A 22,380-nucleotide genomic window follows, 5' to 3' on the forward strand; every position below is an offset into this window, starting at 1 on the left:
ATCCATTGACTCAGTCAAGCAGGCACATGCTCTCCTTGGCTAGGAATCTGGATGAGGAGTTGGGGTGCAGGCAGGCAATCTGGGAGCAAATCACAAGGTCTATCTGTGTCCAGCAGCCTCTCCTTTTATATTCATTACAGCCTCTCCTTTTATATTCATTATATCCATTACAGACGGATGGACCGTCTGCAGCTGAGGGTCGTGGGTTCCTCCAGCAGAAACAGGAGTAACTAAAGGGGCAGATCCTTTCTTGCAATCCTGCTTTACCTTTATAGCCTGTTAACGCTTTCCATCTGCATGGCGCTCTGCAGAGACAAGGTGCGATACACCTGCATTGGTGAGTCCACCCTGGTGGGAGGACGGGTGGTGTTTGACCCACTGCCCTCCCCCCATGGAGTTCTGCTCCGCAGGGGATATGTTAAATGTGCCAGACAGACACTTGCCCTCCCTGCCCAGCACTGCCCAGCCAGGGGCCCCACAGCACAGCAGAGTTTGTGTTCCCCGTGGAATTGCAACAATCCATTCCTTCTCCCTTAGCCCAGGCTAGGATTTAAGGAGACCCCATGAGGTGACAAAAGGCAGCACAGGCTGGGAGCCAGAGAGAGCCCTGGGGTCTGTCTGCGTCCAGCAGCGTCAATACAGAATCCCCTCTGTAGGCATCGCAGCCCGGCCCTGTCCATTCACTATGGCCAATCGCATCTGCGTGGCTTTGCCCTAGCTGGGGGCCTGGGTTATGCTAGGAGAAGCTGGTGTATCTAAGGGGTGAATCCATTAACTCCTGAAGGCGCTTTACTCTCTGCCAAGGTAGGAATAACTCTCGGGCGCTGACCGACATCCCCACTGGTCTCCTGCGGAGGACTCATTTTCCCGTGAAGCTGTGGAACCAACATGGATAGGTACATGGGGCATCCATGTCTGTGACCCCCACCCCCTCATTGAGGATAAATACCAAGAAAAACCTGCCTCTCACCACTAAGAATTGGGAGTGCAGATTATCCCACTTCAGCCCAGTTCGTGCTTCTGATACCTTCCTGGGAAGCAGCTGCTGCTGGGCCACTGTTGGGGGTGGGATACAGGGCTCGATACAGGCCTGATCTGCTCTGGCAGGTTCCATATTCCTGTGCCCATGTCATGAGCTGCAGACCCTGTGTCCTGGCCTCAGTGTGAATGAGAATCAGGGGCAGCCCCGTCTCTCTTTGACCCAATAATCCACCTCCCTAATCCCAGGCCATCTCTGCATGCTGAGCTAATCCCAGGTGTGTTTTTCCCCAGAGGCAAGTGGCTAGCAGGAGAAACGGGGAGGAAAGGTTCCACCCTTTCTAGTTCAAGGGACACCTCCCCGGCCTGGGAAACCCCGGGCCCATTAGAAGCAGAGTCTAAGGTGTCTGAGGTTACCAGCCAAAGGCTATCTCAGGCTGCATGAGCAAGGACACCTCGCTCCCCACACGGAGGAGGTGGAGGAGAGGTGTGAACTGTGTGCAAAGAGCACCTATGACTCAACGCTCCCTGAGAAGGCTGGATGCTAAAGACACGATCCTGCCCACTGGCGGGTGCAAAACAGTGGGGACCTGTGCAAGCACGACACGGCGTGGTGGAGAACCTGGGGCCGACGTGCTATTCTAGCCCAACAGCAGGGGGGCGAGACCGACGCAGGGTCTCGTTAGCACGAGGCTCACACTTACGCCCACCTCCTCGCTCCCCTGGCAGCCCCGGGATTGCACAAACACAAAGGGCATCACCTCTTGGCACCTCCCGAGCAGCAGGGAGCAGCCCCACAGCCGAAGAGCTGGCCACAGGTCAGAACTAAGAACAAAACCGAGCGCCGGTCTAGCTTCAGCATTCTGGCCTGCAGGTGCCCCTGCCTCCCTGGAGGAAAGGGATTCTTGAGAGAACAAGAACCTGCAGAGGAAAGAAGGCCAAGGTGGAAAGGAGGTTGCGAAAGAACGTAGCTGGAGTGGGGAGGCTGGGTTTTCAGTGCGCTCACGTGGCGCCCAGCAATTAAAACCTCAACAAATTTCTTTGGAGGATTGTAGCGAAGTGAGACTCACCGGCACAGCGCCTCCTGCTGGTCATCTCGGGAATTAGCTCTCCAGCCTACAGAGCACCTCCAACTGGCCGGTGTCTCGCCTGCCCCTGGGTCCCTCCCAGACTCTGGTGCCCTTTACCTTGGGGCCCCAACAGTACCCCACCATGCTCTGGGTCTCCCCTACCAGGGGAACCCTCAACCCTCTCACCCACCTTGCCTCATTGGCTACTGCCCGTCATCTAGCCCCCTCTCACTGGGGCAAACTGCAGTCTGTCATGGCCACTCATCATTGGCAAGGGGGCTAGGACCTGCTGCCTTTGCCTATTCCCAGGCTGTATCTCTGCAGCCCCAGGACCTCTGTAGGCCTTCAACAAGGCCTGCAGCCTGGGGTTTTACCAGGCTGGAGCACCCCAGCTCCTCTGGCCTGGCCTCTTTTCTCCCCAGCAGCTGGATCTTTCTCTCTCCACAGCTAGACAGAGACTGACTTAGCTCCTCCCTGAGCCCTTATAACAGCTGTGGCCTGATAGGGGCGTGGCCCCAGCTGTGGCTGCTTCCCCAGTCAGCTTAGACTTTTGTCTAGGATCAGGTAACTGCCTCGCTACAAGGATTTTATTGTCAGGGCATTATTTTTTTTTTCTCCTTTCCTATAGCTGGCGCACACAGTCAGCTCACGCTGCACAAATAACATTAAGTTGTTCTCTTAGGTTTCCAAAGCAATTTACAAATGCTGTTCTCCAGCCATGCTGTATGTCAGTATCATGATCCCCATTTTACAGCTTGGGGGGAACTGAGCCCCCCAGGGAGGCAAAGGGACTCACCCAAGGTCGCATAGAGAGTCAGTAGCAGAGCTAAGACTGGACTTCAGGAGTCCGGATGCTTAGTCACTTCACTTGGACTTCTAGACCATGTTGCCTCCCAAGTTAATGCAACATGAGAACCTTTTAAAAACAGTCTGTGTCATTTATCAGACTATCCCTACCCCTTCTCACAGGTCAGAGGGGTAAGTACATCAGGAATGAGTCTGCCCATGGTTGTGACATTTTCTGGGCTTGAAGGGGGGGGTCTAGTCTCTGATGGTGAAATTCACCCCTGCGCAGAGGGCCGGCCCAAGGGCTATGTATAACTAGAGATTTCAAAATATGGCTTCATTCTGAATCGAAACGACAAATCGCAATTGCTTGGGGGCACTCGGAACATTTCGCTTTGATGCCATTTCATGCTGAGTTCAGCTTTTCTACAAACGCCGTAGTAGAACGCAAATATGTGAGAGGCATTGTAATATCTGATGCAAAATTTTAAAATAATTCAGAACGAAAAGTCCTATCCCAACGAAGAACTGAAACGCTGTGTTCCAAAAACTGTCAGAATGGGACGTCGCAACAGTATTGGAATTTCCGCCCCCGGTTTTCTTCTGAAATGAAATTCCAGCAAAAAATTGACCTGACTTTGCGCGGCGTAGAACTGCACGTTCCTATGGAAGACAGTTTGGTGGATGTTTCTCCAATCAGCCCTATGTGCAAGCCACTCTGTCCCCATGTAGGGGTGACTGGCCCGCATAGCAAGGTTGGTGAGCTTGCAACATGGCTGGGAGACTCATGCTTTAAGATCCAGGGTTCAAGCCCCACTGCCGACAGAGCCAGTATTACAAGTGGGGGCTTGTTTGTGGAATTGAGCAGGGGGGATTTAAGATCAAACTGGAGTGCAGGCCTCATGTTGGACCTCTGTGCGGGGTGAATTTCACCCTCCTTGTCACTATGCAGAAGCAGACAGGGGGAAATTGATCCTCAGTGTGAAGCTGATTGAATCAGGATTAACCCTCCCTGAGCCCACAGCAGAATCCCCATGGAGCCTGCTCCTGCTCTGGGACTGAGAGCCAGGTCTAACCTTTCTATCCTATCAGCAGTGGGATGATAATGCATAGGGACAGCATTCACCTGGGCCAAATTCACTGAGGATGTAAATCTGTTGCTCCATTGCAGACCAGGGAGCTAAGTTGATTTACACCAGCTGAAAATCAGCCCCTTGGGATCCAGTTCGCTTTATTTTTGAAACCCTCCATGGAACTTGCAATAGACAGATTCACTGTCTCTGCTCCCCTCTAGTCCTCCAGCATCAGCCTTCTTTTGGAGCCATTGCACCATCTGGCTGCCGGTGGTGAGAGAACCTTCTCCTTTGCAGCTCCGGTCACCTGGAGCAGCCTTTCTGTATCTCCCCTTGTCTCCTCACCTAGCCAGTCTCACCTGCAATCCTCCCTCTTTTTCCTGTGCTTGTCTCTCTATCTGTCCAACCTAGGGTTTTATAGGGCCACCCATCATCGTTGTCTTTGGGAGCCTCTCAAGTAAAGTCAATAGCAAAGTCCCTCATGGATGTCTCGCTTCACTTAGATTCTTCCCCTCTGCTCTGCTGTTACAAACTGTGACTCTCGTTTACAGCCTTGGGACTCGGTTGGGATGAGATGAGGCATGTTATGCCAAACGCTATTGCACAGTGGAGTTCTATCCCGTTTCTGTGGAGCCAAGGGGGTTTCACGTGGACGTGGGTAAAAGTTCAGCCAGCTGGAGAGATGGGTTTCTGCTGCGTGCAGGGTAAAAGTCCGTCGGTATCTCCAGAGCAGCTACAATTTTGCACATTCCCCAGGGAGGGTCTCAGCTTGTTATGGGCATCACACTGGCATAAATGGTCATCAGCCCTGGATCTTGGGGCTGGGAAAGAAAATAGGGCAAGAACAGACAGTGAGTGCGCAAACCAAGTAATGCTCATGGATTGATGAGCCGACAAAACCCCCTGCAGCCCCATGGCCTCTGCTGCCACTTCCAGCATTAAAGGGAGCGGGAAGCAAAGCACCCTCTGGCCCATCAGCTGGGGAGCTGAGTTCAAGAATTGCCTGTCCTGCTCCCAGCCCTGCAGGAAGAAGGAGACGTGTAATACGCTGGCAGAGTGTGCGTGCGTATGTGTGTGGTAGGCCACTGGAAGATAACAGCCTACTACTGCTGCCATCTAATTCAAACTGGAGCAGGGGCAGAGAAGAGCTGCCAGGGTGAGCAGGGAATGGAGGGCTGATCTTTCCAGAGAGGGCCAAAAGAGCTCAGCTTGTTTAGCCTAGCCAAAGGCAGGCTGAGAGGGGAATCTCATGGCTCTCTGTGCATACAGCGGGGGAAACACCAGGGAGGGAGAAGAGCCATTGAAACTAATGGACAATATTGGCACCAGAACAAATGGGGATAAACCGGCCAGGAGTAAATTGAGGCTGGAGATGAGAAGATTTCTAACCATCAGAGGAGGGAGGTTCTGGGGCTGCCTCTCAGTAGTGGGGAGAGGGGAAGGGGGATGGGCAAGCAACCCAGTTGGTCTGAGGATGGAATTTGATCAAGTTTATGAATGGGATTCTGCGAGGGGGGTGGCTGAGAGAGCAGGGACAGGCCTCTGGGACCCAGGAGGTCCCTGCTGGTCCTACGTTATGATCTAATCCCGGAGCTCAGGGTCAGAGATTTGTGCTGTGGGGCTGAACGTTCAGGGATGAAAACCCGCTGGCACCTCATGCTGCGGGGCTGTTGTGCAAACGGCCAGCTCGGCTGCCGAAAAAGCTTCCTGGTGCTTTGCCTGCGTTCCCAGGCCGGACGTTTCTAGTGCCAGCGAATGAGCTGGGCAAACATCCCCAGACACGCTCATCTGCACCTCCAGCGCCAGCCCCTCGGCAGATGTAAATCAGGAGTAACTCCACTGAACCCGGTGGAGGATTGGGCCCAACCTCTTTTCTGCTCAGCCTGGGTTGGCCCAATTTTTTTGCGGTGACCCACCGTCTGCTCCTAGAGCGAAGGGCTGGACGCAATAGGAGTGAGGAGCTCCTTGCAGGAGGGGATCGCTGATGACAGCCGTTTCCTCCAAGGGGATGCTTTAGCTGCAGGGCTGGCAATTAAAGGCACACGAACTCCCTCTCACCTGAGTAGTGTCTGGAGGTAGCCCGGTGGCGGAGACGTAGATGGTGGTGCACTCAGAGCTCTCCTCCGCAGGAGGGGGGCGAGGGCTTTTCGGCTGCTGTGCAAAGAGAGAAACCTGTGAGCCCAACGTCTTCAGCGGAAGGAACCCACCACTTCCTGCCCAGATAGGGAGAGCGGCATATGCTAACTGCGGCACTCAGCCTCCTGGAGACCATGCTCAAAGGTGGGCCAGGAAACCACCTGTGACTGTGAGGGTCTTGGGAGAAATTCTCTCTGACGAAGCTGACGTTACACTGGCCGCTTCTGAATTACAAGCTAGATTCCCCCAGGCCAGCAAGTAGGCCAGCATGCCTCTCTACACCATCACCAGCCAGCAGAACTGGCCAGAAGGGCAGTGGGGCTGCATGCTCAAAGAGGGGTTGAGTTGAGGGTGCTCCCTGCTGCTCCCGCCCCAGTCTCTCCCAGCAGGACATGCAGAGAGCTCCCAGCCATGGCCCATTGCCTGCCAGTGCCTGGCCAGAGACCAAACTCATCTCGCTGGAGCGTGACTGCCGCTGGGGGCCAAGCCAGCCGCCCAGAGGCGAAATCCCCAGGCACTGCACAGCCGCTCCACACCGTCCCCGACAGCCTGCTTTAGCCACCTCAGCTTTTGCAACAAAAAAACCTCTTTCTGATCTCATAGTGACAGGTTTCAGAGGAGCAGCCGTGTTAGTCTGTATTCGCAAAAAGAAAAGGAGGACTTGTGGCACCTTAGAGACTAACAAATTTATTTGAGCATAAGCTTTCATGAGCTACAGCATCCGATGAAGTGAGCTGTAGCTCACGAAAGCTTATGCTCAAATAAATTTGTTAGTCTCTAAGATGCCACAAGTCCTCCTTTTGATCTCATAGTGCGTCCTTTGGTCCACACTATGTACGGATTCAATGATGAGCCTCTATCGACACCCAGTGGCCAAAAGTGTCTGGCTCACAGGGCTCCCTGCCTTCTCTTTGAGACTCGCCCAGCGAGCAGAGCCATGTTTTGGGGCATTACTTGGGTAAACTCCCACTGAACTAGGAAATGACCTCAGCGTTAGACAGGTAGGGGGTTTAGTGGTCAGGAACCGCTTCCAGTAGGACACTGTGACGGGGCTAGTTGCTCTCCATTCAGGTCTGTCCTTGGGTCTGTCTCTGATGTTATCAGTATTTATGCTGCAGCAGGTAAGATTCTCCTTACGGGGGGTCTTGGAAGCGTTTTCGTTGACCAGCCCTCATGCACGACAGCCATGTTATGGCGGGGAGAAGTTTGCAACATTGCACCAGGCGACTCCTTCAAATGCTTCAGCAGCTGAACAGTGCGCGAAGTGCCTCTCACTCAGTGCCTCTTGCTCAATGCGCTCGAGCCCTGCAATCACATGGGTGTGGCAGGCAACAGGGCTGCACGGGGGTCACTGAGGGCAGAATTTGGCCTGCAGAATATCGGGTGATTTGCAAGAAGGGAAGAACTCAGCATGGCTTGCCCAGCAGGGAATGTAGCCGGGCTGGCTGCTAGGAAACCAACGCAAAATGTCCTCTTAGTGACTAGATCAGGGAGTCACTGAGAGGTGAGAAACATGGGGCTAGTTCTCAAGTCCGGCAGAGCTGCATGAATGTCTACACCCCACGCTATGGCCGGACATTGACTCAGGTGTGAGCCCTAGCCCCCTTTCCATCCACACACAAATCAGTCTGACTCGGGTCAGCGAGCACTCAGGACCCTGTGAAGGAGACGGTCAGAGCCCAAGCCCAGCTGGGACTCAGGTCCAAGCCCTGTCATTTTGCAGCCTGGACACAGGTCAAGCCGCAGCTCCGAGTCAGAAGGTCTGTGTCATGCAGTATGAATGGGTTAGCAAGGCCATGAGATCCAGGTCCAGCAATTGGAAGCCCAGGTTCACGATACAGCCTGGATGCTCAGGTGCAGGCTTGTAAATACAGAGTCCACAAGCCCGGGTCCCACAGAGCTGCAGTGCAGACGTACCCATAGAGGCTTCTCTGAACTTGCCCCTGTGAAAACTCAGCTGGGGCCAGGGCTGCTGCGCGAGGCAGAGTGGCATCCATCACACACCCCATAGCTGCGTCTGTCCCTGCTCGGCAGACGGGACGTAAACTTCTTCAGGGCGGTAAAATGAGAGGACTCAGTGACTCACGACTCGGGCGCAGGTCCAGGGAGCAGGAAGGAGCTAAGTTAGGGTTGCCGATTTTGGCTGGATGGATTCCTGGAGATTTCATCGCTTGACATAATCTTTAATTAAAGATTAATCTTTAATTCCTGGAGACTCCAGGCCAATCCTGGAGAGTTGGCAGCCCTAAGCTAGGTGAACATGGTGAGTTTTCTGAGTACAGCTGGACGCTAATGCAGTTTAAAATCAGTCCCAGAAGGGTGTCAACTCCCCTTTGTGTGGAAACGCCTATGCACAACTCAAACTCTAGCAAAGCAGGACGTAAGTGATACATGAGCCTTGTGGCCCGCTTCCCTGGGTAGAATTCACCCATGTTGTAGACGGGACTTTAACCTTCCAATGGAAGGCCATGGCCGCCTAGGTAGGGGCTGGGGGGCTGCACCCAAGTTCTGTCGCACACGAAGAGCAAACGCCCAAACTCACCTCCACCCTCTGGACTTGTGAGTAAATTGTGCAACTTTCCTTTTCCTCCTTCAGCTGAGAATGCTCTTTTTGGCCTGATTGGAAAAACAATTTCAAGGGTTTTTAGGGCAGGAGACACACAAATGTGACCATGTCAGCCTTGCAATCTAGATTCGTAGAGATACAGGCAAGGACCTGTCAGAATACATCACAATTCTTGCAGTCTAAGCGTTCGTCACCCAGTAAGGTCCTAATGAAATTCTGGCTTCCTCTAAGATAGCAGTTCCCAAGCTTTCGGAAGTTCAGCCACCTGAAACCAGTCATATCCCCCTTCAACTCCACTGGGTGTCGTGAAAGGCTGATGGACAGGGCAGGTCAAAAATTTTCCATCCATAGGGTTTTTTGACAGAAAAATTAAGGTTCTCAGCTAAACAAAAATTTTTCATGAAAAGCATCTGCTTTTGACCGAAAATTTCAATATTTTGTCACAATATTGAAAAAAATATTTAAGCCAAAAGTTGAAAGATGTCCATTTAAAATGGCCTCATGGAAGTTGTAGTTCCAGATGATTTATGCTCCCATTCTTCTTTATGGGCTGAACTCTCTGGCTGGACTGCATCTCCCATGATGCACCATGCCCAGGGATGCCTATGCTATACCTGCTCTCATGAAGAAGGGAGAGAGCCATGCATCATGGGACACGTAGTTCAACCAGGCGTCTGGCCTATAGAGGACAATGGGCGCATGAGATGCCCAAAGTACAACTTCTAGGAGGATCAGCCATTGCCTGGCACTTTGTGCAGACATTTGCACCTACGCAAAGTGGGTGTGAAACACTGTTGTTCTGATTTGCACTCACGTTGCACTAACATAAGTCCCTGCACAAAGTGAAGCACAAGGGTAAATTACTTGCACCATGCCTTTCTATTTATCTAAGATGTATGTGAGATACTTAGCATGTTATATCTAAGCTAGGATCCCTCACTGCCCCTTGAAGTTATGAGAGGAGATCATATCAGAAGAGTATATTATGAATATCGGAGTCACACGATCAAGTGGTTACATTTTTTTAAAAACCTTCCTTCCTGCCTCTTAACTCTGTATGTTTCTGTTCTCTTTAAAACTAAAATAACTACTAGGTGGAGCTCCCTTGAGACTGAATGCATGGCTAGTCTCTTCCCCATGCTAGACTGCTCAATACAGGTGAAATTCACTCATGTGCAGAGACGCAGGCAGGCATTTCCAGACTGGGTCAGACCCAGGGTCTATTAGCCCACGCTCCCGTATCTGACAGCAGCCAAGCACCAGCTGCTGAAGGCCAGGTCTGCACTAGGACCTTTTGCTGGAGTAGTCAAGTGGTTGGGGTGAGATTTTTAATGACGTTTTAATACCAGCAAAAGCCCTAGCGTAGGCACAATTGCACCAGAAAAGAAGCGCTTTTGTGGGCATGGCTTATTTCCTTTGGGGAGCCAGTATATGCCACACCAGCAAAAGCAACTTGTGCTGCATAAACTGCATCTGCACTAGGAAGGTTTGTCAGGATAGCTATAGAACTGCAAAGCTTTTCCAGTGTAGGCCTGGCCTCAATCTCTCCGTGCCTGCGGTCCCCATGAGTAAAAAAACAGCACTTCCCTACATCACAGGGGTGCTGCGAGGATGACTGTATTAAAAATTGTGAGATGCCCCGTTGCTGCAGTGATGGGCGCCAGGTAAGTACCTTAGAACTCTGGATGTTCTCATTATCTGGTGTATGTGTCCAACCCTGCTTTGAATGCTGCTAAATGTTTGGCCTCAATGACTCCTTGTGGCAATGAGTTCCACAGGCTAATGAAGGCGGTGCAAAGACTGCGTGCTGGCCCTTTGCATAGGGATAAAGTTCACCCTAAAGACTCATCTAAACACAAATGTCATACGGCTTTAACTATATTGGCGTAAAGCACTACAAATCCCCCCCGCCCCCGCCCTTGAGTGGACGGAGTTAGGCCAGTAGGAAAGGTGTTTAGTCTCGTGTGGGAAGGGGAATAAGCTATACTAAGATGCCTTTAGACCAGTATCACTAGGGTTGTGCTGGTGTGAATGACTAGAGCCCTCGCTGGCCGCGTCACACTGGTACAAAGCTGCGCACTGACCAGGACAGCGGCTTGGTGTCCGATCAATGCACAGCAGCTCACCTCAACCTAACGCTGGAAGTGGCTACGCTTCAGTTTGGCTCCCGCTAATTTACCTGTCCTGCTGCGCCCAGTTAACTCCAGCTGCCCGAGCGGCGTAGCGTCACGGGAGGTGTAATTCGGCGGACGCGGTGTCAGGGTAGACACTCCATGGCTTACATCGACTGTTACTGGCTTTCACGAGCCGTCCCACAATGCCCCATGCTGACAGTACACTCAGTACCAGCAAGGTGTAGCCACGCACAAGCTTGTGCCGGCGGCTGTGTGCCCACAGAAGTTAGGTTTACAGTGTGGACTTGGCCTAAGACCATAACAAGTTCCCAATGCCATGAAATCCTACCTTTGTGTCGTAGCCGGTATGTGACCCCTGCACAGAGGACCAGAACCCCCACAATGGCTATTGGCACGATGAATTCCAAGAGCTCATTCCTGAGCGAGCCTGGAAAGTAATTTACAAAGAAAAGAAGATGCTCAATAACTGGTCCCTGAATTTGGTGCACTGTTCTAAGGGGGTGGGGGTGATCGTTAAACAGGAGCGAGGGCTCATGCGGCTTTCAGATCACATTGCCGCTTCATTTATCTCTTTAATCGCGGTTTATTATCTTTGTGTACAACAGACAGAAAACACAGGAAGTGCAGAATCAGCAGAAGGTACGGAAGGTCCCAATCCGGGCTTCACTTTAAATGTGTAAATAGCCCCATTGGGACTCTCTCTGGCAGAGTAAAGGGGACATAAAAGCGGGAGTCAATTACAACACTTTTACACATGTGTAGACTTCAGTATAGCTGAGCGTCAGATCCATTGTCTATATACTAGAGCTACTCATGTGCTTAAAGTTAAGCACGCTTGTGTTTTGCTAGACCAGGGAAAAGTTTTCAAAAGCACTTAAATGATTTAGGAGCCCAAGCACCCAGATTCTCAAAAGTATTCAAGCTCCTTACTCCCATTGGTTTCAAAGGAAGTTAGGAACCTAAATATCTTTGAGGGTCTGGGCTTTAAAAGCCTAAATCTAATTGAAATTCAAAAGTCACTAGGGGCTGGATTTTTAAAGGTACTTATGCACCCAATGCCCATTGAAACCAATGAGAGTTGGGCACCTAAATACCTTTAAACATCCAACCCTAAGTCTCTTGCTGTCCCTCAGCCTCACTGGTGAGCTGGCAGCGTAAGGGTTAATTAGCAACCCGAGCTGCGATGGTGAAGCAGGACCAGAGCTACTTAACTGGAGCTGGGACCTCAGTGGAGGAAGGAGGATGCTGGAGGGGGAACAAGGTGAGTTCTCCTCTGGGAGGAGCTGCCGGAGGCCAGGCTGAGGTACCCCAGGGTGTAGCGTAGGGGAGGGAGAAGAGGGGAATTGTGCTGGGGAAGAAGCCGTTCAGGAGGACCTCGGCCGGGGCCAAGAAGCCAAGGAGTCCAGTCGAGCCCCAGAGGGGCAGAACAGAGAGGGGGGACGTTGTTTGTTCGTGCACTTTAAGTTGGAGCTTTAGTAACCCCGGGAGGGGCGCGGACTGTCACGTGACTTGGCAGAAGGGCTGGGCCCTTGGCGACCCTAGAGGGGAAGTCAAAAGAAAACACCGGCTGGAACTGGCCATCGCGGGGCCAAGGCAGTGGGAGGAGGACGGGAGAGGTGAAGTCCCCTGTAACCCTGTGTCCAGGCACGAGGGGGCACCCTAAAGGTGAGAGCACCCGCTTACAAGCGCTCTTAAAATGTGGTCCTAGGGGCCGAATTCTTACGCTTCCCAATCACGTGCCAAATGCCTGGAGCTGCTCCACCCATCGCTGCTTCGCTCTGGTTTTACAGCGGCCTGACTCCATTCACACAGCTGGCTTGCCAAGCTCCCGCGGGCGGGGAGGCCACTGCGGCGGGGTGACGCCACGGAGGATGGACTACACCCAATGCTGATCTCTCGTTATCAATAGCTATCGTTGGTACTGGGGGGTGTCTAGGAGCCCCCGTCGTGGACCAGGCCCCCATGGCACTAGGTGCTGTACAAACACAGAGCAAAGGGACGGCCCCCAAAGAGCTTCCAATCCATGTAGAACACAAGAGACAACAGGCCAAAGAGGGGAGCACAAGGAACCAAGGAGACAATGGGAGTCCTAGTGTCAAACAACCGTGGATCTGATTCCCACTCGCTCCAAGGTCCCTTTACCATGAGGCGTAAAGAGGCCTAGGGGTGAATGAAAATCAGGCACAGACTCCTTGTTGTCCTTTTTTATGTCTATACTGGTTCTGCTCCTTAGGAGCTGGCTCCCAGCCCTGATGCTCTAGTTACTTTTGCAGTCGGACTATCATATGGTCTATGTTTGTAAAGGGCCTGGTCCAGCTAATTAAGGGGGTGGGTTTCCCCCCACCAACACAGGCTAGCAAGGGGCAGGGTGGAAATCTGAGGCTTGTGGCCTCTGACAATGTTCATTCAAAGGAATGGAGACTTAAAAGAAAAATGTCCCAGGTTGAGGTTTAAATATCTCATTAAAACACCCCATAAAAGTTCCCCGCGTCATAAAGGAGGTGTCAGAAAAACCCCAATGAGAGAGAGAGGGAGTTCTATCCCCCAGAGGCTATTCGAGAGGAAGTTCCCACAGAGGGTTTTAATGTTACAATCTAGGTGCGATTTGTGTCCAACCTTGGGCTTTCCTGTACTGTAGCCGAGGCTGCTGCATGATTAGTTCTGAAAACCAAGCGACCATGAAACCAGAGGCGGTATTTTTATTTACATTAAAGCTCCCGCAGGGCAAAGAGGTCTTTAAAGTGGATGCAAATTACAGTCAGGGCCCTCATTAAGGCTGCTTTATGCAGCCAGAGTGGTGTAAAAGACCCTGGTGTAAATCAGCCCTCAATGTCCTCAGCCCCACAAGGAAACTGACCAGTCCCGGTGTCTGTCTAGATGTAAATAGTGAGTAGATAAGGTGCCAGCAGATGGAGCTCAAGAATAGGAGGTGTAGTTTGGACCACTACAAATGGCTCCTTACCCAGACCTCTGCATGCCCGGAGCCCGCATCTGGCTGCTGAAATGGGCCCTTTGAGCTAGTCCTGCTTTACATGGGCATATGCAAGAGGAGAATCAGGCCCGTTGATTTCAATGGAGCTATGCTGATATGCACCAGCTGAGGATCTGGCCCACTTTGGTACCAATACTTCCACAGAGCCAGTCTCAATGCCCACGTCTTGGGCGGTGCCCGTGAGTTTAAGCCAGGTTGGCAGGGCCCAGGGCTCAGTTCTGAGCTCAGAGACATGGGCCCTGAGGGTAGAGGTGGATCCAGAGCCTGCCCGGGAGACCCACTGCAAGGTAAGGATGTTGGGCCAAGGCCTGGCGCAGCTGATTTACGCCAGCTGGGGATCTGGCCCATAGGACCAAACCCGGGTGCCAACGCAGCCAACAGCCCTTGGCACCGGTGGGCCCAGCCACTGCGCAGTAAGAGGGGATTTGCCCCTCTCTCCTCCAGCACCACTTACCGCCTGGCTTGTTGCTGCACTCCACGGGGAAGCTGAGCCTGGTGGCTTGCTGGCTGACTCTGTTCCTGGCGGTGCAGGTGCAAGAGACGCTGCCCTCCCCCGGGGTGAAGGAGAGGTGCAGGAAGCTGTCATTGTATGGATGCAGCTGGGAGGCGTTGCCCTCGCTGCAGTTCCAGCTGTAGGTCACGTTGTCCCCGCTCGTCACCAGGCAGCTCAGGTTCATGGCGCAGCTCTCGTTCCCCAGGGTCTTGCTGACCATCTGGAGGTTGGGGATGGACACCTGCTCTGTAGGGAGTGACAGGGCGGGGAGACAAACTGATTATCTGGGGAAGGATGGAACGGACAGCCCTGAGTGAAAGGCTGCCGGCCTGATCTGGCTCCCAGTCCTGCTCTGGGTCATCCCATCTCCAGGGCATTTAGATGCCGGCAACATGGGCGCCATTGGACTGAGCAGCAAGTTCTAGCTGCTAAGGCCTCCCCTGGCTGCCAAGTTCGATGCAGCTCCATGAGTCGTGTTTTATGCAAATTATGTCATGAAATCATTTGCATATTTGTGAATAATTTGCGTACACCCATGAATGTCAGATTATCTGCTCCACGCAAGGTTTGCACAAAACGTGGGCCCTCTCGGTAGGGTGTCTGGGTGCTGGGGTGTCCGTAGCAGGTGGGGAGGAGGGTGTCTGGGTGTGCTGGGTAGGTGGGTGGGTGCCAAAGGGTGTGTGGGCCATTGGGTGCTGGAGGGTGTTTGAACCATGCTGAGGCTGATGGAGGGGTGAGTGCCAGGGTCTCTCCAGCACCCCTTGCAGGGAGAGGCTGGGACTGGAATAGGTAGCAGCTCCTCCCACAGCCAGCACTCTTGCCCCACTCCCTCCAGGACCCCCTGCTATCTGAGGCTGGAATAACTGAAAGCATGCACCATTTTCATCAGGCCAATAGCCTTTTCTCCTAGGAACTGACCAGCCACAGAGCTAGACCAGCGATCGGACCCAGGGTAGGTCCCCAAACCCGCATACGAATACTGTGCTCATTACCATACACTTCCAACTGGAACTGCAAAGACTGTTCCTCAAAGCGTTTGTTCACCGTGTATTCATAGTGCCCTGCATCCTCTCTCCTGGTCTCCAGTATTTCCAAGGAGAAGTTCTCTGGATGAAACTTGATCCGCTCTTTATCTGCCATTAAATTGGTATGATTTCCAGAATACTCGACGATAAATGTCTTTGTGTCTTTAGCCGACGCACCTACTTTCCATAGAGCTTTGCCAAATTGCAGAGTAAAATTCTGAAGTTCGGGCGTTATGCTCAACAGCGTTGAGCCCCCCAGGCTTCCGTAGACTGTTTTTTCCAACCCAGAGCTCATGCCTGCAAGGAGCAACGAAACAGAGTTAGCACAGACATGAGTTGATGTTTTACAGACAGCAACATACACAGTGTCGTCCACCCCAAGAGTTCAAAAATCACGAGTCAGACCTCAAAAACATCATGAGATGTTTAAAAAGTTATACATTCTGGAGCTCTTTTATTTGCCATCTGCTTGCTGCGCCTTTAGGGTTACAGTCAGGCTTCCTTTGTAGCTTTGCTCCGCAAACAGGAGTGCTAGAAACTTACTTTCATTATTATTTCTAGTGAAAGCGGAGATACTCACCTAATCATGTGCCTCCAGGACATGGGGTTTGAAGAAACCTCCCTCCCCTCCACCAAAAAGCAGACTCGTGATAAAATTACAAGAGTTGGCAACAAGCCAGCAAAAGTTTGGTGGCCAAGGTCCACCAACTAGCAAGCCCTGTTCCATTACTAAGAGTGTGCTTGTGTCTTGGGTTGCACTGCTGCTCCATAAGAACGGCCCCACTGGGTCAGACCAAAGGTCCATCCAGCCCAGCATCCTGTCTTCCAACAGCGGCCAGTGCCAGGTGCTTCAGAGGGAATGAACAGAACAGGGAATCATCAAGTGATCCAGCCCCTGTCGTCCATTCCCAGCTTTTGGCAAACAGAGGCTGGGCACGCCACCCCTGCCCATCCTGGCTAATAGCCATTGATGGACCTATCCTCCAGGAACTTATCTAGTTCTTTTTTGAACCCTGCTATAGTCTTTGCCCTCACAACATCTTCTGGCAAGGAGTTCCACAGGTTGACTGTGCACAAGGGGGAGTAAGACAAGTGGGCAGGGAGGAGCGCAGTCTTGGCTCTGCCCCCAGCACACCATCCAGCGCTGCTGCACAGTTAGTGAGGGCCAGAGGCTGTTGATGGTGCTGCTGGTGGAAGGAGGAAGCAGGGTTTCAATTGTGTCTCTCTGAATTTCTCCCTCCCCTGCTCTGGTCCCGAGAAGGAACCATTGTCTACAAGTGGCAATGAAAGGCTCTGGCGGAGGGAAGGCAGGGGAACACTAGGCGGCGAAAAAATCACAGCGTAGACAAGGGAGGCCCAGCTTGGGTATGTAGAGAGAACGTAGGGTACATACCTTAGGGTTCAGGCATGCCTTTATTCTACTTGCCTAAGCATTGCCTCGCTGACTGTACAGCTGTTTATACGCAGGCTAGAAGGCGCACGGTGTATGGACTCCACATGCCACTGAAAGGCGCGTGCAGTGTAGACGGACCTTTCGATTTGTAGTAACGAGAACGCTTGGCGGTCCAAAGCTGGGAACACCCCAATATCCGCCAGGGCCAAGAACACACCAGCCCGTTCGGGCAAGAAACAGAAAACGTTTTCAATGGATGTTCCATCTCTATTTGAGTAGGTTAAAAACAGGAAGAATTGCACCTCGTGTCTTTCTAAGAAGTCTGCACCTGCTGTCACACGGCTGTTCTCCATTGAAGTCAATGGCAGCCAGACCTCCAGCCCGTGCTGTTTGGCCAGCGTTCCACTGATGTCAATGGCTCAGAGACCAGCTACTGTAAGTTGATGTAGCGCTGTGACACCAGCTGAGGATCTGGCCCGTTGTCGTGCTGAAATTAGTGGCAATGTTTGCACGGCAAGGTCAGGGTGGCAGGGGCTGGCCCGGTTGGTCGACGCCTGGGTGTTCGCGTCCCAAGAACCCCCGCTCCCTTCGCGAGCTGACAGGAAATGAGTTGTGTTCCCTTGAAAAATCGACACAAGTGAAAAAGTTTTCATTTTCAGCAACGGTTTTCTTCAAGTGCTTTTAGGTTGTCAGAAAAAATGGCAGCTCTATGATGATCTCCCTGCTGCTTTCATCATTCCCCTGCTTAGCTGAGGGGCCAGTTGCTAATCACACCAAGGCCTTGTCTACACTCACAGCTTGTACCACTTTAACGATGCCGGGCTAGTTAAAGTGATACAGTCCCCCCCAGTGTGAATGCAGTTAGACAGATAGAAAGGTGCTTTATATTGGGCTAGTTATTCCTCCAGAGAAGGGGAATAAGTTATACTGGTCTAAGGATTGTACTGGTCTAATTACCCCAGGTGGCACTGGTCTGACTACACTGGTAGAATTCAAACTCACAGCCCTGAATGAAAGAGCTAAACCGGTATAAAAACCGTGTTCAGAGTCGGACGAAGGCTCCGTTGCAAAGCCAGAGCAGAACGTGCAAAGAGACCCTGACTCAGTAAAGCATCAAAGCATCTGCATTGATGAGCAGCGCTTGCCCTGTTTTGAAGGCATCCGGAGCCGATGTGCAAAACTCCCAGGACTCTGAGGAGGCCTTTAAGTGCAGGACAAAGGGGAAAGCCTTTGCTTGACTCAGAGCAGTTCTGAGACAGACTCCATGCTGGAGGTGACAGTCCCTGGCAACATGAGGCTTAGTTAGATTACTGTGCTCTTTTCTGGGAACTGTGGGCTCAGGAAGGAGATGACAAATCCGAATAAGTTCAGAGGGAAAAAAATGACTGTTGCAAGGGTTAGCTATAAATAACTGATAAAAGGTTAATAAATGAGGAATCCGTTGTTTTAATAAATGACCTATTGGAACGGATGATTACACAGCCCAGCCTGCTAGACTACCTTCAGCAGATGTGCTTAGGACCATGTAGAGCAATGGTTTTCAACCTTCTTTTCATTTGCGAACCTCTAAAACATTTCAAATGGAGGTGCGGATCCCATTGGAAATCTTAGACATAGTCTGCAGACCCCCAGGGGTCCGCAGACCACAGCTTGAAAACCACTCATCTATAGCACGTGTCTGTAACATGCTTGCATCATCAATTTGTTCATTCACCCTAAATGGAACCTTAATATGAGGGGCTGCAGGCATTCACCACCACAGCAATGCGGGTAAGGAGACAGGTCACTGTCTATAAATATTTGACAGGAGGGGAATTGTTCAGGGTGGAACAATGCCCAGGAGGAATGAGCTGAAATTGTGCAAGGGGAAATTTCGATGGAGTCTCCCAGGGAAATCTCCATTCAGTAAGGTCTGTTAGATTGTGGGGTCACGTAGGAGACCCATCACTTGAATCCCTTAAAACTAGACTGGGCTCAATTCTCAAGAAGGGAGCGCTGCAAAATGTTTGCAATGAAATCTCACAGCGGATGGAATTCAGCAGTGATCAGCCGATGGAACGGAGCCTTTGAGGGAGGAAAAGATGATCTTGTGTTTGAGGCACTAGGCTGCAGACCAAGAAATCCACATGCAATTCCTGCCTCTGCTATACACTCCCTGTATGGCCTTAGGTAAAGCTCTGGTCCTCGGTTTCCCCAGCTAAGATTTTCAAACGCGGCTCGTGGTTTTGAGTACCCAACTTTAGAAATAAGGCTGAGATTTCTAACAGGGAGGGCCATTAACCATTGGAGCAAAGTGCCGAGGGAAGTAGTGGTGTCTCCATCTCTTGACGTCTCAGATGAAGACTGGAGGCCTTTCTGGAAGAAATGTGTTAGCCACACACAAGTTACTGGGCTCAATACAGGGGTCAGAGGGTGAAATTGAATGACCTGTGGGATTGGAGGATCTAATGGTCTCTTCTGGCCTTAAAATCCACGAAACGTGAGACAGCTCAGAGGGACTGCCTTGTCAGAGAGTGCTGAGCACCTGCCTTCTGAAAGGCAAGTGCCTTTCAGGTGTCTCCAGTTGGGCACCCAAAAGGCCTGTTGCAAATGTCAGGCCCCCATGTGTGAGAGGAGGATCATAATACTTCTCCTTCACACCGGGCTACTGTAAGGCTGAACTCTCATTAGGTGCTCAGACAATGGACTGATCCGCGCTATGGAAAAACTGGTTAATAAAAACAATTTTAAGCCTCCCTGTTTTGACGTGTGTGTGTGTGTGTGTACATAGCACTGTCCATTTCTCCTGGAGATAATTTTGTGAAGGCGTCAGCCCTCCTTGGTTGGGGGAAGTCCCTGAGAGCCCTTTTCCACCCCTTACCTAGGGTACAATGAATCACATTCACCCATCCTATTGATTACCAAAGCTTTGTTTTGGTAGGAAACATTAGTCGTGAGGGATGACAGCTCATCGTTGACTGTGTTGCTGTTGTCAGTTAAACTGGAAGCAAAACCAACTCATTTTACCACCTGCTCTTTCCTGTGAATTATTTCCATGAGGGGAGGGGGTTTGCCCCAATGCAGAGAAACAACAAAGGGGGGTTCTGCCCCCCCAGATAGCAGATCCCCATCCTGCCTAGTTTGCAAACACACAGTTGTTCAGTTTCAGTAAATACCACAAACAAAATAGCTAACCTATCATGTAGCTGTGTGTTCCCAGGATGTGGCAGGAATAGACAAAGATCTTGATTTTCATTTATGCTAATAGCACAGAGTGTAGATGAGAACCAGGCCCTAGAGCGGTGTGTTATGATTAGGATCTTAATAGTGACTGATAGAAAAGCCCTGTTAGATCATCTCGAAAATCCCTCTGCCAGGGCAGAGTTCCCAGCCAGAGCGCACATCCAGTATGAAGCAGGCATCTCATCTGAACTCTGACAACAGGCAAAAGCGAGTAAGACAGAATCCAGGTTAAAACCTGGCTAGAGTCCAGGACCAGTAGCATTCCAAGGGAAAAGCTCCCGATGGGATCAGAGATGGGCAGTGAGTCTAAAGCAGGTCTCATGCCGTCTGGGACTTTTTTGGTATGCCCCTGACACAGGAAAACCCAAGGGGAAGTTACAGCCTGTATTCGCCTGGGATGGAGCCAGTTTTGAACCAACCAAACCAATGAGAAATTCCAAACTGAGGCTGTCTCATGGTCTTCTCCTTTTCTTGAACTCATCTCATTTTGCCCCATATTGCAGCCCATTCAGTAGATGGTGTCTTGCACATTGTTAATGTTCCCTTGTGGTTCGAACAGGAGCGTGGGAGTCTGGACTCCTGGGTTCTAGATCTGGCTCTGAACTAGTGTCTAGGTTACCGGTTAGAGCAGAGGACTGGGAGTCAGGGGTCCTATGTCCATCTCTGCTGCTGCCTGGGTGTGTAATTATGGGCAATCTGTCAGCCTTCCTGGTCCGCCCCTTCTGTGAAATGGGGATAATATACTGGCCGCCCTCCCAAAGAGTTTGAGCGCCTCTGTCATTAATGCCTCGAAAGGGTTTAGAGACCCATGAATGGAAGGGGCTAGGGGTGGGCAAAGCATCCTCACTGAGCCCTGTCTAAGATGGAGGCACAATAACAGAGTTACAGAGAGAGAAGCAACTTCAGCTCCGGTTCCCGTTGCTTTGTTTGACGTGAGGCACGTCCTCATTGTCCTGCACGTACTTTGCTTTTTAAACAATCTTCAAATAATAGGAAAGATTTTTTTAATCTTCAGTTTTGACAGTTGTTACGCCGTCCCTGAATAACAGAAAAATCCTAATAGGACCCCAGGAGTCTTGACTCCCATTCCCCCTACTCTAACCACTAGACACACATCCCCCGCAAACTGGGAACAGATCCCAGCAGTGTTGACTTCCAATCTAACCACTAGACACACGCTCCCTTTAGCAAGACACCGTACATGCATCCCTGGACATATAGCAGCCAGTATAGCCACCTCCAGAGCCCTGAAAAGAACAGTCTTCTCTGCATAGAAATCCGAGATCGCAAAGACCTGCAGAATTAGGGTAATTTCATCCGTCCCGCCAACATCACCCTGGCCAGTGCATGCTGGCTCCCTACAAGCTGTTCTATGGAGGTTTGCAACGCAATCCATTTCTAGACTTTGAGCCATCTAGTTTTAAGTGATGTAAACTTTGGGGCTGACCCCCCATTCAACAGCCTGACAGACAGAGCTCACCGTTTGTAAACTTCACCTGACAGCCAGCCTCAATCTGGTGCTAATTTCACCCCGTTCCTCCTAGGCATTAATTAATTGTTATTATTTAGTGTGGTAGCATCTCAGACCCCCAGTCACAGTCTAGGACCCCCAGCGGCTCAGCTCCCTGTGAATGACAGTAAGTGACAGATTCCCTAAATAGTTCCATTGAAGTCAACGGGACTACTTGTGAAATAAGGCACTACACACACCATGAGTAAGGGTGGCAGAGACAGGTACCGAAGGATTTGTTAGAAATTATTCACCCAGCTCTAATATACATTGTAAAATGATTCCTTGCTGGATCTCTCTATCTTGGTTCTCAGCTCCCTTCACAGTCCTGTGAGCATCCACAGATTAAAACAATATGAACTATACACCCTTTGCAGAAAGCTGTTCCTCTTTTCAATGCAGATTTGTATTCTGGCTATAAAGCACAGCAGCATCTGCCTCATGCTTGATAAACGCAATTGTCACATATAGCTCTGAACAGCATATGCCCTCAAATCAATTTGCACCAAGACTTTTAACCATAGGAAAACGTACATACCCCCAGCACAGCAAAAAGAAATGATCAGCAAAATGCATTCACTGCAGTCCATCTCTCGACGCATGAAACTTTGCTTGCAGTGGACTTAGTATTTAAAGGTCTGCTGATACAGCATACAGTATGACCAGGTGTATTCAAATAAGACGCAAGCTTCTTGTGGGACCACGCATGTTTCCTGTTTTTGGTCTGCTGTGTCTTTCCTTTTTTCTTTGGGGTGGAAAGTATTCAAAGTATATAGAGTCACACTGCTTAATCCTTTACTGCACAGCTCTCCAGCAGCTCACAGCTAAATAGAATGTGATGTCTGTCGAGATATAGATAGCTAGATAGTTAATACAAAACAAAACAAAAAGCCAATGTTAAGTAACAGCTAAGATTGCTTAAATGAAAAACCCACCCAATTCAGTTCCTGAAAAGCAAAGAAATGACCAGTAGGACTAGGAAGCTCCCTTCTCCAAAAATA

The 22,380-nt window shown here is 51.0% G+C and overlaps 1 protein-coding gene across 1 annotated transcript; it reads right to left on the reverse strand.

Annotated features, from left to right (window-relative positions):
• Positions 1-1,927: 1,927 nt before the first annotated feature.
• LOC144279851 (signaling lymphocytic activation molecule-like) lies at positions 1,928-22,228 on the reverse strand. Its single transcript, XM_077841542.1, has 7 exons — positions 21,918-22,228; positions 15,222-15,551; positions 14,191-14,475; positions 11,073-11,171; positions 8,586-8,659; positions 5,966-6,061; positions 1,928-4,728 (listed from the first exon to the last, which is right to left on the reverse strand). The coding sequence occupies exons 1-7, from the start codon at positions 21,979-21,981 to the stop codon at positions 4,672-4,674; spliced, it is 1,005 nt and encodes a 334-aa protein (XP_077697668.1). The 5' UTR covers positions 21,982-22,228; the 3' UTR covers positions 1,928-4,671.
• Positions 22,229-22,380: the final 152 nt, after the last annotated feature.

Source organism: Eretmochelys imbricata, chromosome 24, assembly GCF_965152235.1.
Source record: "Eretmochelys imbricata isolate rEreImb1 chromosome 24, rEreImb1.hap1, whole genome shotgun sequence".
In the NCBI taxonomy this organism is placed as follows: domain Eukaryota; kingdom Metazoa; phylum Chordata; order Testudines; family Cheloniidae; genus Eretmochelys; species Eretmochelys imbricata.

Excerpts from the sequence above, each read along its gene's own strand:
- LOC144279851 (XM_077841542.1), bottom strand. The coding sequence starts at position 21,981 with ATGCGTCGAGAGATGGACTGCAGTGAATGCATTTTGCTGATCATTTCT. Across the intron at positions 6,062-8,585 it reads CACAAGTCCAGAGGGTGGAG|CAGCCGAAAAGCCCTCGCCC; the intron begins GTGAGTTTGGGC and ends CTCTTTGCACAG. Across the intron at positions 4,729-5,965 it reads TACCTCCAGACACTACTCAG|CCCCAAGATCCAGGGCTGAT; the intron begins GTGAGAGGGAGT and ends TTTCTTTCCCAG.